General features: G+C 38.4%; 1 protein-coding gene across 7 annotated transcripts in view; it reads right to left on the bottom strand.

The window, feature by feature from the left end:
• Positions 1 to 12,944: 12,944 nt before the first annotated feature.
• The window catches only part of LOC131592952 (plasma membrane calcium-transporting ATPase 1), a 60,642-nt gene continuing 54,724 nt past the window's right edge, over positions 12,945 to 18,862 (bottom strand). For all 7 annotated transcript variants that reach the window (XM_058864935.1, XM_058864937.1, XM_058864930.1 and 4 more), the window contains one exon: positions 12,945 to 15,860. In XM_058864935.1, the coding sequence (XP_058720918.1) occupies positions 15,835 to 15,860 (26 nt within the window). In that variant the 3' untranslated portion in view covers positions 12,945 to 15,834. The remainder of the gene's footprint in view (positions 15,861 to 18,862) is intronic.

Genomic DNA, 18,862 nt, shown 5'->3' with positions numbered 1-18,862 from the left:
CCTTCTGCATAGCTCACACTCCCATCCTTTCATTTTATTCCTGTGGTTTAGATCACAAAGTAAAATGTAGCATTAAAAAAAGTTGGTAATGATAAGACTTAAATGTTCTGCACTGTACCCCACTGCAGGAAGTAAGTTAAGAGTTAAATTGACCTCTTCACCATTATTAAAGTCTTCCAGCCTTTCTCAACTTTTTTTTTCCAGCTATCTTTTTTTTTCTGACAGGTTTTTTCAGCTGTGAATGATGTGCCTCATCAGGGAGACTACATTTAGATTCTATCCCTCTGGGCTAGTACCAAACTTTGTGTGATCTTAATTTATTCTGTGTCCTCTCATCTCCTGAATGAGAGAAAGTACCATCTCTGCTGCTTTAATTGTGTGCTGCTCATTTTCAGTATTTCTTGTACCTTGTGTTTTCGGGTTTGGATCTGTTCTGGAAGCCCCTTAAAACCCAGTGGTCAGAAAAATGTTACTTCTTTAGAAATTGAGCTGAATCACAATTCCCAGTCCTACTGAATCCTTTTCTTTTGCTTTCTTTAGAGCTGCTATTCTTCCAGCAGCTCAGTATATTTTACTAATTTTGGTATGCTAGCAATAAACTGAAATTTCTACCTGCCCACAAAATTCCTGGACTATAAATTGCCAGGTGATAGGCATAAAGCAAAGGAAGGACTGTGATTTTGGAGAGAGGGATGTTGGCATTCCTCTTTCTATGAATTGATAGATGAGTGTTTCTCAAATTGTGGGGCTTACAATGTTAGTCTGTTCCTGGCTCTTCTCCTCAGCTGAGAGTGCTTTGAGGACTCCCAAATGCTCATAGGAAGCAAAGTATGCCTTTACTGCAGACGTGTAATTAGCTTTAGTGACTGCAGTTATAGAGCTGTCAGGTAATAGTTTTTATGATGATTATGTTTCCTCATTAGTATGTATAGATTTTATTTTTAGAATTGTTTTAAGATTATTGTAACTCCTAATAATGCAACTATGAGCTGGCGTTGTCTTTTTAAGGTTATGATATGCAAGAGCAATTTACTGTAATAAGTTGTTGTGCACTGTGATGACAATGATAAATGGTGCCTCAGAAAATATGTTCCAAGCATCATGTGTCAGCAGGCTGCTGTTTCACCAGCTATGGAGATTTTATTTTTTTTTTTTTCCTGAGGCACTGTGTTAAGGTAGTATATGTCTGAACAAAAATTGTATCTGGAGAAGAGCACTTTAAGATGGTAATTCCAGGCTTGTGCTGACTGCATGTTCACTGCAGGAAAAGAATTAGTAAAATGATGTGTAGAATTCAAGGATACATGGACAAACGTGATAACCTTGGTGCATGTATGCTGCAATGCACACATAAATTATTATTATTATGAAATCCTAATTAGTGTAATTAATATAAAACAATACAGGAGCATAAGGGGCAAATATACTAGGAATATAGTATCCCACAAAAAATTCTTTCATGTCTGAAATGAGGTATTTTAACTTAGTGTTAATCCTACTTTAAAATAAAACTAAAAGCCCCAGCTGTAATTATGTGGCATCCTATTGGGAGCAGCTCTGTTAGCAGCAGAGCTGTCCAGGCTGCTGAGAGGCCTCAGGAGGTCGTACTCTGTCACTAGAGGGGAGTGTGAGATCTGCTTTGCCAGGGTGGTGTTGGGTATTCACCCACCGACATGTAGGAGGAGAATGTAGTCCAAGGGCACAAAGATTTAATTGCAGTCTGTCTGGCTGTTGTAGAACCGTTATACCTTATGATCTTTTCTCCTACATCAACATGGTTATGAAAATAAAATAAATATTAAACCTATAAAATAACTTGTGGAGTAGTGTTGGTTTTTTTGCTTCTGTTGAAATTTTCTTATCAAAATCCTGTTAAAGTCTGTTTGTCAACAGCAGCAAGAGAATGGAAAAGAGTATTGAGTAGGTACATAACAATTTGAAATACAAAGATGATTTGGAATACACGTGATGGTACTTTTAGTCTAAGAAACATCCTGGGGTTCTGAGGGAATTGGTAGGTGTGATGGCTGAGCCATGTCTCAATCATATTTGAAAAATCATGATAATCAGGCTGTGACTATCATTCAGTGACTGGAGTGACACTGACTACTGTCCTGTAACAGTATCTCAGGCACTGGAGGGAAGGGATTATCACACCCAGACCCTGGGAACTGCTGACCAGCCTCACCTTTGTGACCAAGAAGATCATGGAGCAGGTCCTGCTGGCAGTTATGTCAAAGCATATGAGAGGTGATTGTATGAAGGTGATTAGAGACAGCCAACACAGCTTTGTCAAGAGCAAATAATGCCCAACTAATCTAGTGGCTTCCTGTGATGGAGTGACTGTATCAGGGGACAAAGGAAAAGGAAGAGATATCACTTGACTTCTGTAAAGCCTTTAATACTGTCCCTTCCAATGCTTTTGCCTCTAAATTGGTGTGGGTTTGATGGATGGACTATTAAATGGCAAGGAATTGTATGACTGCAACCAAAGAGCTACCAGTGCTGAGTGGTATCCTCTCACAGATGTGTTTTGGGGACTATAGTATTTAATCTTAGTGACATAGAGTGCACCTTCAGGAAGTTTGTGTGTGACACCAAGCTGAGTGGTTCAGTTGATATAGGGGATGGGATGCCATCCAGAGGATCTTGACAGGCTTGAGGAATTGGCATGTACATACATCATGAAACTTAAAAATTGTCCTGCACCTGGCTTGAGGCAATGCCCAGTATCAATATAGACTGAGGGATCAATGGATTGAAAGCAGTGGAGAAGATACTGGGAATACCCATGGTTGAGAAGCTGGACATAACCCAGCAATGTGCACTCGCAGCCCAGAAAGTCAAATGTGTCCTGTGCTGCATCAAAAGTAACATGACCACTGGATGGAGCGGAGTGACTCTCCCCCTCTGCTCTGCTCTCAGGAGACCCCTCCTGGAGTGCTGAGTCCAACTCTAGGACACCCAGCGCAAGGTGGACATGGAACTGTTGGGGCAGGTCCAGAGAAGGGCCACAAAAATGATGAGTGGTCCATTGACACTGATAAATGTTTGAGATTTTTCCTTTTTCAATGTAGGGATTGTATTTGTATGGAAGCATAAATAAGAGAATTTATCTCCTATTACTGATGCCTGAAGGGAAATGTGTGAAAGAAAACTGCATCATTCAAGACCAGCACTTTAAAACAAGTAGCCATCTGGATTAGAAGCTGAGGGTGACAATTACTCTGCCAAAGAACCTAAAGTCATTAGAATTTGTATAAAAGTGTGTGTGTTATCCAAAGGTCTTTTTTTTTTTTGTTTGTCTTTTAATTAGATGCTTTTGTGTAAAAGATACATATCTTTATAATGACTATAGGGATTAAATCCCTTAATGTTCCTCCCTTAGTACCCAAACATCACAATAAAAACACCAAGGAACAGGCAGCAGCTGCATGTAAATCTTAGTGTTACCTGAAATGTCAGACTATAACTCTTGCCCTCTATAATGTATGTGCATTATTTGAAGCTCAGAAAGTTTGCAGTCCCTGATTTCCTTTCTTTTCTCTAAGGTTTTAATGGATTGTCAAAATCAGTAAGGTTTCCTGTGTTGCCAGTAACATGAGTATGTTGGTAAATATACTTTTATTTCAAAGCACTTGTATCCAGCTTTTCTAAAAATAAGTAAAGCAGTTTTTTTTCAAAATAGGTATCTAGTATGGTGTCTCTTTGCCATGCAATACCTGAAATTCTGTCATGTTGCAAAATTCAATGTATTGGAATCTAGCTATATTATCAAATTGTTTGGTAATGTGCACTTAAAAATCAAGAGCTGTTCCTGTGTCTGAGTTTGTGAGAACTAGAACAGTTTTGGAAGAATTTAGTACACCATAGCAAAGGTTAGTAGAAATTTATTAATGCTTCAGAAGGTGCTTTATAGAATGTTTGAGAGCATCTTCACTTTATAACAGGATCATTCATCTGCTACAATGTGGATGTTAACTGCAAAGGTGGATGAATGAAAACTGCTGAATTGTATGGAGATGCCTAGTTTGGTAAAGTATCTCTTCAGGTATGTACTACAAGGTGACATTTTACCCAAAGGAAGACGATCCAGGGGATAGAATAAAAGGAACAAGGAATCTAGAATAAGAAATCTAGCTAGAAAAATGATCTCTTGATGTCAGAGCTCATCAATATTCAGGAAAAAATTAATTGGCCAAGTGAAACTATGTTATGCATGTTTATAGGTAATTTTAACAAGTGGCCTTTTAAAAAAAAATAAAAAACAAATCTTATAACTCTGAATTTTAATTATACATAATTTTCAGGGGTAAGTATTTCCTGGAAGCACCCTAGTAATTTCTTAGAGTGCTAAAATAAGAATTATCAGCTAGACATTAATCCTATTTCTGATTTTTTCTATAATCCTCCATACAATTAATTTCTTTAGAGTGCACATTTTCAACATCAGTCTTCCAATAGCAGTAAAGTTAAAATGAAGTCCTTGAAACCAACGTTTGCAGCTGTCAGGTAGAAAGTGAGACAAATGATAACAATTGTAATTACAAAAACAAGTGAGGAAAAACTATATGCCACAATTATTGAAAAATAAGGAACCTAATGGTTCTTGAACAACTGCAGCTACAACATCATGTTGCTTTCTTCTGCTGATTGCTTTCTGAAGGGTGAGGTCTGACCCACCAGAGACTGCAGGTGCTTAGCACAGGGCTGTGCTCTATGCATTTGTTTGGCTATGTCATAATGCAAGGCTCCCACACCACCCATGCATCCTCTAAGAGGATCCTTGACTCTGTATCTCATGACTGGTCCAGAAATTACTTGAGTGCTGATTTAGAAGAGCTGCTCTCTCCTCTGCTGCTTCTTTGTGGCATCTGTCTAAGGACCGAGCCATCAGTGTATTTTACCAGGGCTGAAACAGACTTTTGTTAGTATGTTTAAAAGAGCTAGGAGACTTTGATTCTCTTAAGTTAGCTATCTGTCCAGAGGGACAGGAGTCAGGAGGCCTTGGCAGCTGCTTCATTTCAAGATAGTTGCAGAGAAGATATGAGAGAGAGACAATTTTACAAATTACATCTGTGTTCATCACTACTTTAACAGAGTAGGACAGGGACTTGTGTCTGGACAAGGAAAAACCTGCATCTGTACCTATTTTATTTTATTATTTTATTTTATTATTTTATTTCTGTTGCAGCACTGTCTGCTTGGGCAGGAGGAACTTTCCAGTATGACAGTTGGCAAACCCACCACATGACAGACTGCCACAGATGCTTCCTGCTGCTACCATATAGATTTTCTCTTGAATATTACTTGTGGGGCTGATGCACACAGAAGAATGAAGGGAGTGGTAGTAGTTTCAGACTGTCTTATTATTAAATACATTGTTCTGCTTTTGTATCAAGTACAAAAGCTGCCACTATAGATGAGATAGCTAGGCACTCGTCTGATTCAAAAATGAGTGATGTCATTACATCTTAACAAGTCATGCTTCTAAAAAGGTAAAACTGTAATCAACAGACCCTATTCCACTGGTGAAGCATGCACATATATAGCAGGTCATCTTGGGGGTAGAAAACTGCAAATACCTTACCCATTCCAAGCATTCTTCTTTAAAGCTCCCTTTCCTCTCTTGCAGGAAGGCTGTATACATACATAGCTGTATGTGTGTCAGCTTGTGTCAGCCCCTTCTTGCAGTGGCTCTAGTGTTATGAAATTTTATGCTGATCTGAGCATGTCAGGTTCTGTTCAGAAAAGGACAACTCCTGAATGGCTGAACAAGCCATGCACCATAGAGTGGAATGAAGCAGGAAGCATCTGCTTAGTATCAAAAAATGAAGTCAGGAAGAATGCCTGCGATTTTCTTTTTAGACCAAGCTTGCAAAAAAAAAACCCTCATGCTTCCAGTATCACAGAATGTTACCTGCTTTTATCATCTTGCACATTACTAATTGCAAGGCTGTAGCATGGATACACTATATGCAGAATCTCCATCACAATCCAGTTGCAATTCTCCAGACTGTTTTACAGTGGCAATTAGCAATTCAGCTACTATGAAGACTGCTCCTAACTGCAGGAAGAGTCAGCAGGGTTACATAGCAGACAAGAAATGCAGCAAAATGCTGCAATTCACTTTCAAAGTTACAAGGGATACCTGGGTGCCAGAACTTTTGCAGGGGCAGTAGTAGGAATTGCCCAAGAAGCATGGTCTGGTGGTGGTTTCTGCCCGTTCAGAACAAACCAGGCAGTTTTCCATCAATATCCTGTAAGGCTGCAACCTACCAAGTGTTTTTACACCAATCTTTCTGATGGAGACAACATACTAAATTCAGGCTAAAAAGATCAGAAGGAAGCATGTTGGAGATGAGAGCTCTAACTTACTCTGTGCACTCTTTCCATTTTTTTCCCCTAATTCTTACTTAGAAATTGTTTGCTGGCTACTTTAACTCTGGTTTAAGAGAGTTCATCTTTAACTAGGTTTATATTTTGAAGAACATACCCTGTCATTAGTATAAGCAGCTGATTCTTGCGTCCATAAAACAGACACTGAATTTCCCAGAAGATGCTATGATTACGTTATTGCTACAAGAGCTGCTTTCAAGATCACTCCTGCTGCAAGGAAGTTTTCCTGCCTTAGTATTCAATATGATCATGAAATTTTGTCGTCACCAAAAATATATTAACATTTGCAGATAAGCACATTTTACTGTGACACACCACTTAATTATGTTATCCATGTTTAAATTTGGTATTTAAATAAAAACTACTAAATTAAGTTTCTTATATCAGTTTACCAAGAACAGTTGGTGTTCTAGTTTGGTTATGCTCCCTGAAACCTATCATCACTTATGTGAAATCCTAGAGTGGTCCATAGTGGTTGTCAAATTTTGGTATTCAGATTCACAGCACAAATCATCATTGATTCTTCTCCCAGCCAAAACAAGAGGTAAAGATGACTGAAGTATTCAAGCATAAGTAGAATAGTTTGTAATGCTCCTGACATTAGTGCCTCAAGCTGGATAAATCTGCTTTAAAACACAAGCTTTTCAACTTGAATATTCATGTTTTTTGCTCTTCTTACTTCTTTCCTCTTACCCTACTTTTCTTCCCCAAAAATTTTCAAAAACCTTCTCGTTGCTCGTATGTTTCCTTCCATTCTCCCCATTCAATTCCTACTTCCTTCCATCTACAATGCCTAGGTTGTTACTTTCATGAGCTCTAGACTGGGCAGCAGGAGTCACAGGAGGAGCTCTGTGTTAGAGTTTTTGCTGTGCAGAGAACACCCCACACCACTTGCCTGCAGCAGCAGTTTACCCAAAATAGTTCCGGTGTGGTTGACCACGCTGTCACAGAAGCTGTTGAAATTACACAACAGAGAGAACACTGCAAGAAGAGAGGAATGGCAACCTGGGCCAGCAGCACATGCTACAACCTCATTCTGTGAAAAACTCAGTTGCAACCCAATCACATCCCTGCAATGAGTCAGAGCAGTTTGCTTATAAAAGGTACTGTTTTGCTGGAAAGCCAACAAGGCTGACTCTAGAGGTACTTATAAGTTGAACTTGTCTACACTCCCTGCTGGTATAGCAAAAGAGATCCCCAAAACGAGGAGATCCTCCTTGACAGCTGTCAAAGCTTGCTTAAAAGCTTGGAGATAGTAGACCAACCGGCATGAACAGAAAAATAATAAATTTCCTTCTTGAAATGGCTAAGCCCTTTCATTTCATAACACAAAAGCAAACTGTTGAACTGTATAATTTTATTAGGGTGCTTAGTACTTAAATACATTCTTCCATGAAGTTTATGCTAAGGCCTGATTTCTGAGTTACAGCACAATCATCAAGACTTACAAGACTAAAACAAGGCAAGAAAACCACAGAAGCACTTCTGTTTTATTTGGCAATATCCCAAATGTAGTCAGTTTGGAAATAGCTATCTTTGGCTTAACTGTTGGACTTGGATTGATTCCAAGTGGAATGTTCCAAATTGTGTCTATGATAGTATGCATGAGTGTGTCCCAGTATTTCAATGTTTTTGACAATGATTGTCAAGAGATAAACCATGACTTTGGAAAATAAACGCTGAGGGGTCTATTGGTTGTTGCTGATTGCCTTTGGGGACAAGAAGAAAACCAATGGAAAATTGTTTTCTCAAGAGGAATTTTATCAGCTCATACTCCTCATCCAGTGATCAAAAGCCCTGTAGCACTTCTTCATTCAAATATATAAAATGCTGATTGTGTTGATTGGTATCAAGCTGACACTTGATCATTTATTGACATTCAGACTTGGGTCATGGGTTGATGGCTCTTTTGAAAAAGGCTGAAGTCAGTGAGATTTAAAGCTATAATAACTGTATTCAAGTACTGACTTGCCTACAGGTTTGGCTGGGCGTCCCAAGCTCTTTAAAAATGGCAGTTCAGAATACTTTTAACCATATTCTGTAGCATTATCTTTTATTGAATCATTAAGACTTTTGAAATGAGACATGCTTCAATATATTGACTCTACAGATGAAAATACTAAAGATTTCTGCACCTTTAAGGTAGAGAGCCATTACACGGCATATTGGAAATCAATATTGTAGGTGCTCCCCCACATCCTCTAAATATGCTTGTGCTAAATGTGTTTTAGTTTCAAAAGGAATGTGTTATTTCTAAGAAAAAAAAGACTGTTTCTGTTTTGTAGAAACTCAGCTATTTTTTCAATAGTTAGAATGTCAACTTTTGGGTTGAATCATCTCACTACTATAACATTTGATCAGCCAGGCAGCTAGTTTTACCATGCAGGTTATGCTTGGACTCTGAAACTTATTCCTATTACAACATTTTTAAGATCAGAATGGCAGTTTCGTAATGTCTTTCTACATTAGCATTAAAGTTTTATAGGCAATTATGTGAGAACCAATAAAAAGAGACTCCAACTCTGATATAATACTAAGTTCTTTAAGTGTAGCAAAATATTTCTGCAACTCAAGGCAGAAGAAGGGAGCATTTGTATGCAACATCAGAACTGACATTTCATTTCATTTCACCAATCCTTTACTCAATTAGATAAAAGCCTGTAACACCACCACTCCATGAAGGTAAGGAGAAAAAGTCAGCTTCTCAATTCCATGTAAATTATAGTCTTCTATGACTAAAAACATACTTTTCAGTACTCTTTGTCTTGATCCATTAGAATAATATAAATTCCATTAGCTTTATAGGCCTGCAAGAGAATCTCCTTTTTTTTAGAAACTGATCTTAAACACTTGAAACCAGAAAAAAAAAATACTAACTTTGAGATAAAGGACTAGGTTCTTTCAAGAGAGTCCTAAGTAGGGAGCAGAGCAATGAAACCACAAAAATCTTCAAATAAACTAGAGTTTAATTTTTCTTAGAATGTTACAATTTTTTTCTTTCTACACCTAAAAGAGGCAAATAACAGAATGAGAAATCCTCTCCTTGAAAAGAAGTTGATTTCCATGGGTCTGTGGCTTTCTAGAGATCATGTTAAAATCTGTGGGCTTTCCTATGAACTACAGCCAGCCAGTCATCGTTCAGAAAGGTTTACTGGAGCAGAATTGATACAAGCTCTGTTGTCACAGTAAACATTGCAGCAGGCAAATATCAGCAAGCCTTTTGGTCAGGTCAGTTTAAGATAAGAGAAAGAAAATAGTCAGCTGCTTTCTTGTTTGGCCTCAGGTTTGATTGTTCCAGCGACTGATGTCTTTGTTGAATTCCATCTATGTATAGAAAGAATACCAATGAGGATTATGAATAAAATAAATAGAATTACACCTCCTGCTCAAGAATTTCAGGATCAGAGAATTACTGAGGTTGGCAAGGGCCTCTGCAGGTTATCTAATCCAAAGCCCTGCTAAAAGCAGCATCAGTGCAGCAGTTTGCTCAGGGCAGTGTCTAGCTGAGTTCTGAGTATCTCCAAGGATGAAGACTCCCTAACGTCTTTGTGTGTTTTCTTGTGTTCAGGCAGTTTCATGTGCTGTCACTTTTGACTGGCTGGGAAAATCAGAAACTAATTTCTTAAAATGGCATCAATTTAGCTATGTTCTGCTAAAACATGATGGGCTTTATAGAATATTTATGGGCTAAGTAACCAGCTGAGATATTCTGGTGATATTTGGCCTGCAAATTCTTTTGGACTTAAAAACTTTGTAATGTAGTTCATACTGTTGTTTTTCTAATTGAGAAAAAAGCTGTCTGTCCCTCTTTAGCTCCTTTTCCAAAGCCAATTCTTTCCATAGATCTTGTTGAAAGAGCTCTCCTATGAGTTGCTCTGGGCTCTGGCACCAAAAGATGCTACCATATAAAAAGTACTCCCAAAATTTACTGAGAGTGGGTAAGATCTTGAAGTAGAAAACAGAAGAGAAGACCAAAAGGCAAGATAGAAATATGATAAAGGAGACAAATCCACAGCTGCACATCTTGCCCCATCTGTCCTTCACTTATTCCGTACAATCATCCTTGGCAGACTGGAAGGGGGAAGACAGGAAGGAGATATCAAGTTGTAATTCATGTCTCTCTATTGCTAGATTTATTAGAACAGAGCCTAGTTGATTTGTCAAAAGGAAAGAAGCTAAGAATGACACATCTCTTGGGGAAATTAAAATATGACAAGAAGCACCTTTTCCAGTTTTCTTTTTATTTAAAAACACTTGTTTATATGAATGCTTTCTGAATGACTGTCCTCAATGAATTCAACTGTTGCACTGATCAGAACATTAATGGCCAATACATGGCAAGTGATTAAAGAGAAATCTTCCCATCTCTAAAGCAGTGTTGCCCAAAACAAAATCTTGTGTTCTACCAAAATATCAGTTGAAAGAATTCCCTACTTCATGCATCCTGTGTCTGACTCATGTGTTCTCTGACAGGTCCCATTGCATGGATCTGAATTTTGTAAATTGTTAATTTTGCAGATTCTTTCCTAAAATACATAGCACAAAACACTATGCAGTAGCTGCCAGCACAGTAGTCAAAATAGGCTATGTATTTTCCCACAAACATCTGCTAAATACAGGCTTACCTTCAGGAGATCTTGTAACTACCTTAGGTCATAACTGAAGAGGTTTTGTACCTAACAGCCATCAGAGCAGCCAACTTGTGGAAAACTGAGAAAGTCAAGTTAAATCCTGTATTTGGTAAGGCTAAAATTGTGAATGATGAAAAACATATCTTCTGGGGTTTATTTGTAGAGTGGTTTTTTATTGTATCTTAAATCAAAAGTTTGGGAGGCTTTTCACACAAAACATTTCAACTGTACACCCTGATTCTCTACAAGAGACTGAAAGTTTTAAAACAGGAAAAGCCAGTACTCATTCTGTGCCTGAGCAGTTGCCATGGAGTGAATCCAAGACTGTGCCTTTGCCAAGGAGGAAGACATAGAAAGGTTTTCTGTATGATCATACTTACAGTCTTTCAGCATAATTCAGCTTCATGCCTTGCAGAGAGGCAGCCTAGGAAAGCCGATGAAGATGTTCAGAAGATGTTACATGCTGCTATGTTTGCAAGGACAAAAGCATCAAAGGGATCCAGAATGCATATTTCCATTTTAGTGAGCAGCTGCTGCTTCAGGTTTGGATTGACACTTGTCATTACACCAGAATTTGAGATGATGCTCCAGTATTCCAGAATGTACACTTCCACCAAAAGCTGTTAATTCCCAGAAATATTCCTGCTATTTTTCCAAGTTTAAATTCCTACTGTCTTCTATTTGGGGCAAGTCAAGGAACCCTTTTCAAGCTGAAAATTGTATGGATTTTTGCAGAAAATTCTACATTAGTAGTAAAGAGTCACTATCCAATGAGCTACCTTTTACATGCTGGTTTTTGCAGTTGTCTAAGCCCATTCCATCATTTTCTTAGCAAAACCTCATCTTTGAGTACAAAGGATAAATAGTACCTGTAGGAGGTTTCTGTTTTAGACACTAAGTCATATCTCCTTGATGGATGCTGCAACCTCCTGAGGAAGGTGGTTAGGTATTTCTGTACACAGTTCAGGGGAGAAGATTGGCAGGAACAGCTATAGGCTCCTTATTCTGGCCCAGAATTTCTCATGACATGGCCCTGAATAAGCAGGCCTAATCAGTCTGGAGATAAATTGGAGCTGGACCCTTCATGCTGGCCAGGCTTATCCAACAAAGTTAAGGTACTTCAGTGAGGGCTTGAAATCTGTAAGATCAGAAAAGATGCACAGCTGGGGGAGAGGGTGCAGGTGGAAAAAGCAGCAGCCTCTTTAAAACCAAGTGTTTGCATTAGAAAAGTTGTGCAGACATTAAGATACTCTTATGTAATGGTTACTATGATCTGGATTATTCTAGAGCTCTGCAGAGGCTAGAACTACTAGCAGTAGAAATTGAGCTTATCAGGCCTTTGGAATCACTTTCCAATACTCAGTACACACAAGTTATCCTTCCATGAATATTACATTTGCTTGCTTACTTCGAAACACATTGGAAAATTTGCTGTTATTCTAAGAAAGCCTCAGTGTGTTATTTCATATATTTGACTGCTTGTACTTGCTACAGACCTCTGCATTTTCCCACTGATTTAGCATTAAGACATTTGTTTCCATTTTTCTCTCCAGACTACTCCATGACACAGCGTTTTCCTATTCCTGTTAAGGCCATTACAGAAAAAAATGAGTCCTCTTGTATTATTAGCATTTCCAGCCCTCCTTCAGCACTAAGATGAGGTGTCCTAACATATACACAACAGTAGACATCCCACCCAGGAAACCACATTTTAAGCCACTCCAAAGAGTAGTCAGGCTAGAACCGAGTTTATGTTCAAAGTCACTATTGCTTAACCATGTACACAATATACCATGACCTTTTAAAAGATAATGAGCATAAAATTGTAGCAAGAGCTGTTTTATAGAATTGGCATGCATTCAGGTTTAAATCACTACTGTACTGGCATTCAAGAATTTCAGTCCCCATACAGACTGAGATGAACAGCACTTTTATTTATTTCAGTTACAAGAAGAAAGACAAGTAAACCTTACAACCAGAAAGGCAATGAAGGCCTCATGAGCTTAGTGAAAACCATTTCATAATCTAGGCAATGTTATGATTTCTTGAGATCACAAAGAAAGCATACCCCCCTCTTAAACAACTTTTCCTTGTTTCTGTAAGGAAGTTTCCTGTAAGAACAGCACACTGATGTTAACAGAATCAAGAGGGACCAGCGATGTACAAAGCCTACATTCACCCTCCCACCCCCCACAAAAGGCTTAAGTGTAGATTTTATTTCAAAAAAGATAACATGCAGTCATGATCACACCTAGAGAAGAGGGGAAAATTAAAGTCTGTTTTGAAATGAAGTCAAATCATTATTCATTAATGAAGCTAAATGAAGATACTTTTCCACATGGCAGTGTACTTCACAGGTAAAGAAAACTCCCTTTATTTTAAGCCAATGCTTATCTGACTTTTGTAGTAAAGAGAAAATAGCTTACATAAAAACTGACCCCCCTACCAAGCGCTCTAGATAAGAACTATGATGTAAGAAAAGTGCTAGAAACATGTGGGAGAAATTACTATACAAAGTGTCAAGTGCAACCCCCCACCCTCGACCCCCTTACCTAGAATTCAGTGTATTTACTGAAGTACAATAGAAAAGATGGAATTCAGGAGTGGTTGACAGTGGGATACAGTGCCACAGGTTGAACAATATCCACTAAAGGACAACCCCAAGCATGCATGTACCCCACCACAAGGGAAAGATGTGCTTGAGCTTCCCAACCTGCTCATTTCTGCAGTTAGCTCTAGTATTATTTCCTTCCTCATTACCAACTTAATTCTTGCAGTCCTCCGAAGGGACCACTTTCAAAAAGTCCGTAATTCTGGATTATCTGACAAAAAAATTCACTTGCTATTTTAAAGAATACAGAGCTGGAAAAAGAAAATCTTACAACTCATGTCTTCTGTTGCTCTTTTAAGTAGTATTGGACCTATGAGGAATATGAGGAAGTGCCAGACCAAGTACTGTTTCATCATCCTTCGCTGTCTGAACAATACAGCAGAGGCAGACCATAACTTCTTCATTCAATCTCTAGCCGATCAGTTCTGGTGCATTTCACCTGTGCTTTATGTCAGTTCTCAGTCTCCCTCACTTAAGCAGTCAGAGATACATTTATTACACGGTACTCACAGCGAGTCTCAGAATTTCAGGCAGACCTATTAATTCCCCAGGAGTATCCTTTTGGCTCAGTGAAGACTTTTGAGTACCTTAACTTACATTCATTCTGGAGGCAGCCACCATGTTTCCATTTATCCAAAGAGCTATTTGGAGTGGGGCTGTTACCATCTTGAAATTGCAGTTTAAAGGTAACCAGTAACACAAAAGAGTACTTTCTGTATTTCCACTGAAGGAGCTGAGAAAAAAAAAATCTGTAAGAAACCATTGCTGCAATTTTATTTTAACAAAAGGGCAGATTTATTCATGTTTACAAACAAGTTTCAAAAACAAAAAGGAGAACATGTATGCTACCCACTAACAACCTTTCAAAATGCCAACAGCCCTCATGCTGCATGAAGGATTCTATAGATTAGAAAAAAATCACAGTTCCACTCACAGTTCACCAAGACAGCACTAAACTAACATGATTAGACAAAAACAAAGGACTAAGATTCTGATGTATTTTGATTTAATCCATTTTGCCCGAGATAACAGAAATATTTCAAGCAAGTTCCATCACGTATTGATGTCCTGCATTAAACAATCCTACTAAGTTCTGAACAAAAGTTATTCATTAAGTTTCTCAAAATTTTTAAAAATTAAACAGTTGTTTCAAAACCATTAAGTAGTAAATGTATTTAAGAAACTAATTAGGACAGAGGCCATAACTTCATTAGAACACCACTGCTCATGTTTTTACAAAGCATTAGTGTTATCTATTTGGCTATTAGTAGTAGCAATTTATCTACAATATTTAACAAGGTAAATTGCAGGCAAAATTTAGTACAGTTTCAATAGAAACACCCTTTTCCTGAAAATACAGCAGTATTTGAAGGACTAGTTTTTTTGGTTTTTTTGTTTTGTTTTTTGTCTTCTCTGCATCATTTATAAGGAAGCTTCCCATCTATGAACAGGAACAAAAAAGTATCTACAAACCTTGTAAACAGATCTGTATCATTTATAAACATAAATAATCCAAATTATTAACAGCCAACAGCAGAAATTAAAGTATCAATTCAATGATCCAGGGCCTCCTTGCCCTTCCCAGCTTTCCCCTCAGAAAAGGATCATGATAAACTAAAGCTCTGCTAACACACTCTTCAGGACCATTCTTAGTACAACAGATGATCCACAGGTCACTTATGCTGAGTTACTGTTTATCTGTCAGAGTTCATTATTACTCCCACCCCCAGAAAAGCACCCTCCAGTCTGGCAGAAAGCTTTTTTTAAAAAAATAAATCTACATTCGTACAAGTGTTTCTTCTGTTGAAGTCCAAGACAAGAATATCATCTTGTCCATCATAATGTGTGAAGAGACCCAGTTTCAATTTCTTTACAATGCAGCTAGTGTGTTAACATTCAGCTTACAATCAGAGTGATGTTTCCAAACTATGTAGTGGGCTCCCTGGGGATGAAGAGGTAGCAGACTTGTTCTTGTCTGTTGTAAGGTGAATTCCACTGTCAACCGCATTGTTATTTCTATTGGGAGAGGGAGGGGGACTAGAGTTGCGTTTTGTTGGAGCGTCATCTTCAGCATCAGTATCATCAATAAGGGGAATATGAGGCTCGGAGTCTTCTATTCTAAACTCAGGATGCGTCATAAAATTGTGAATTGAACTTCGTGTCTCAGGTTTCTCTAGCCCCTCGTACAAGGAGCTACGAAATGCATTCACCACTCGGATCTGTAAACAAAGAAAAAACATTGTTAAAATGCTGCAGATTTACTGATCATGGCATGGTTCTTATGAGTTTGAATCCACAAACAGCTAGACATGAGTGAACCAAATTTGTATGATGCAGTGGAACTTGCAATAAACTGTAAAAAATGAAGAGCATTTCAGTAGAGCACTGCCAGTCTACACAGTAGGAATAAAAATTGTGAAAGTACTGCAAAAAGCTGAAGGGCCCTAAAATTCAGACATGGCACTAAAATTGTTTAATTACTTAACATGGGCTAAGCATTTTTCAGAAGTGAGGCCAACAAATATTTACTTATTCAAAAATTAAATAAATCTCAATGAGTGTTTTATTGAATATTTGGGTGAGATTGGAGGGAGGGAAGGAGGGGCGAGGCTGAAAATAAGTTAGGGGATAAAAGGGTCACTAATTCTCATGCTAGGAATTAGGATGTCAGCTGACTATGAAAAAGCCAAGCAAGTGTAAGCCAATGTCACAATGAACAAACATTTACAAAGTCATGCAAAAAAAAGGATACCGCTGTAACAGCTGTAAATATTCGAGTATATAGCCATTTACCACGCTAGAGAAAGCTCCTTAGTGAACAGTGCTTTGGAAACTTAAGACCAGAACTAGGAAATTGGATACTGTATTGTACAGTTTAGTAGCCAGGACAGGTTGTAACTTTGAAGAGACTACTTAAGTAGCGCCAAGTATGAGAAAAGCAGGATGATCAGCCTTTGCACGAGTCTTCAATTTACATTGAATTCATGGACACAGTTCCCAGGCTGAGGGCTGTTTCATGTCTTTTTCTTGTTTAATATTTTTTGAATCAGAAAGCCAACAGAATTCATAAATGAACCTGTCATAGTTAAATTAGATATAATAGAAAGTACAGTTTTGTTTTGCAAATTGCACATGTCCAGGCTGACTGGAATTTAAGCTTTCTGAACTATTATTTGAATGATGAAGCCCGCTGCCCACACTCCCCTTCTCCCATGCCCCATGTTTCCCTGATGAACTAGAGAAATTCAGGATTCATTCTTGAATGGATAAAACAAGTAAGGTGAGGCAGAAGTCATTGAGTCATTCATCCAGCACTTTTCCCAAGATAGTTTCCCCCTACTGTTGACTCCCTATTCAATTCTCAACATCCCTACCCTTAGCAAGTCTCCAACAAAGCAGTGTGAAATAGTGTTAAATAGTAAGCAGCAGAACAACTCTGTAGTAAACAAGAACTTGCTGTTACAAACAGCAAGTCAAATTTAAAGCTTTTTTTAGAGCATCCATGATGACTTGTTTCAAGCTGAGAAATACATCATGACTATATTCCAGAGTTCCTCGACAGGAAAAAATAAAGTGACTTCCAGGTGAAGGAATGATGCTGGAAGGTCAAGCAGATCAAGAGCAGAGACTTCGAAACAGCTAAGTTACACCAGGGAAGTTCACTGTAAACAGACAAGGGCTCCCCAAAAGCAATGTGTTAAATCAAACTGGTTAAATAGAACCATTGCACATGATAAAGTCTCATGTCCCAACTGTCTTCTTTGACCTCTAGAAGTGGGGCATCCTCTCCCCAGCTCTGCTCCCTCAGACCATTTGTACAAAGAATTTTACTCCAAAGTGATCATGTCCCCATTTTTATACTACAGGTACATGCTGGGAAAATTAACCATGGAGGCAAGGGAAGAGGGCACAGGGAATAAGGGGGCATAGGGATGGGGCACACCATCAAGGGGGAGGACATAACTACCAGTAAGGGGAGGACAGAAAAGAGAGTGAATGTGCTGGAGAAAAGATTACAACAGCAGCTAGTACTTGACTGTTCATTGCATGACAAACGTTGAGCACACTGTCAAGGAGTTGGCGCATTATGCGAAGTTTAAACAAGTCCAGCCAGCTGCCTAAACTGTCTTGGTGCTTACCAAGAAAATAGCAGTGACAATGCCAGACTGAAAGTTTGCAATGACTTTATTTGGCATGTTGCACCCCACTGGGCCATTTATGTGGCAAAATGAAATATGAATGTCTCATGGGACTGTTTTTTCATTGCTTACAGATGAGATTTTAGAACATCAGAAGCAATGAAAAACAATTCTGGCTTAAGAGGAGAGCTGTAATTATCATAGAATATAAAGGCTTGGTTCCCATGCAGAATGCAATACACAAGTGGGCTAGACACTACAGCAAGCCCAGGACTCTCAGAGTCCAGCCACAAAAGCAGAAATCAAAATTTCAGCACTTAAAAAGGGAAAATCTAGGGCTTTGAAGGCTCTATTTTCAACCACTCAAGATAATTAAACTAGAGGGATAACTATAAATAAATCATGTAAGTGAGGTGCAAACAAGACAATTTGTTAAGTGTAATTCATACTGTCATCAGGCCTTCCTCATATTAGTACCAGAATAGCAAGGAATGCAGTTGGCACTCCAAATCCTCCTAACCAGATGGCTGCTTAAGGGTTGCAACCTTACTTCATAGGAACTGTTTTCCAACAAACAGCTCCAGAAAAGAGACAATAACACATTTGCTTCCCATTAATCTGTATTAGTTCTCAAAAGTTGTTCTTCTGGAGAGTGTAGCAGAAGGCTGTAGTAGTGAAGATAAAAAACTAGTTCTCTGCTATGGTAGCTCTGTATCTGGTCATTTGATGCAATGAGATGCTGCAGTGCCCAGTAGATTCTGCTCAAATAGCAGCATGGAATGACATTGCTCTCTAGAGAATTCTGAATGTCTAATTAATGTTCTAGAGTGTAGTTAGGGATACAGGTTACTAATTAGCATTTTAACTAGGAGATGCAATCCTGTGCATCCTTAAGTGTTAAATCTACTTTTCATTTTGTGTTCCTGAGGCATGCAAATTTGAGAGCTGGGCTTCTCAGTACTTCTGCAAGGTAGGGAAATACCTGTCTCACCACTGGAGAACAAATACAGAGGTAAATGCTTGTGCAAGCTCACATGTGAATTCTAACCAAGCCCAAAAATAAAAAAATAAACCTTAAAAAA

Source organism: Poecile atricapillus, chromosome Z (genome assembly GCF_030490865.1).
Source record: "Poecile atricapillus isolate bPoeAtr1 chromosome Z, bPoeAtr1.hap1, whole genome shotgun sequence".
In the NCBI taxonomy this organism is placed as follows: Eukaryota; Metazoa; Chordata; class Aves; order Passeriformes; family Paridae; genus Poecile; species Poecile atricapillus.
This window is presented reverse-complemented; position numbering and strand designations above follow the sequence as displayed.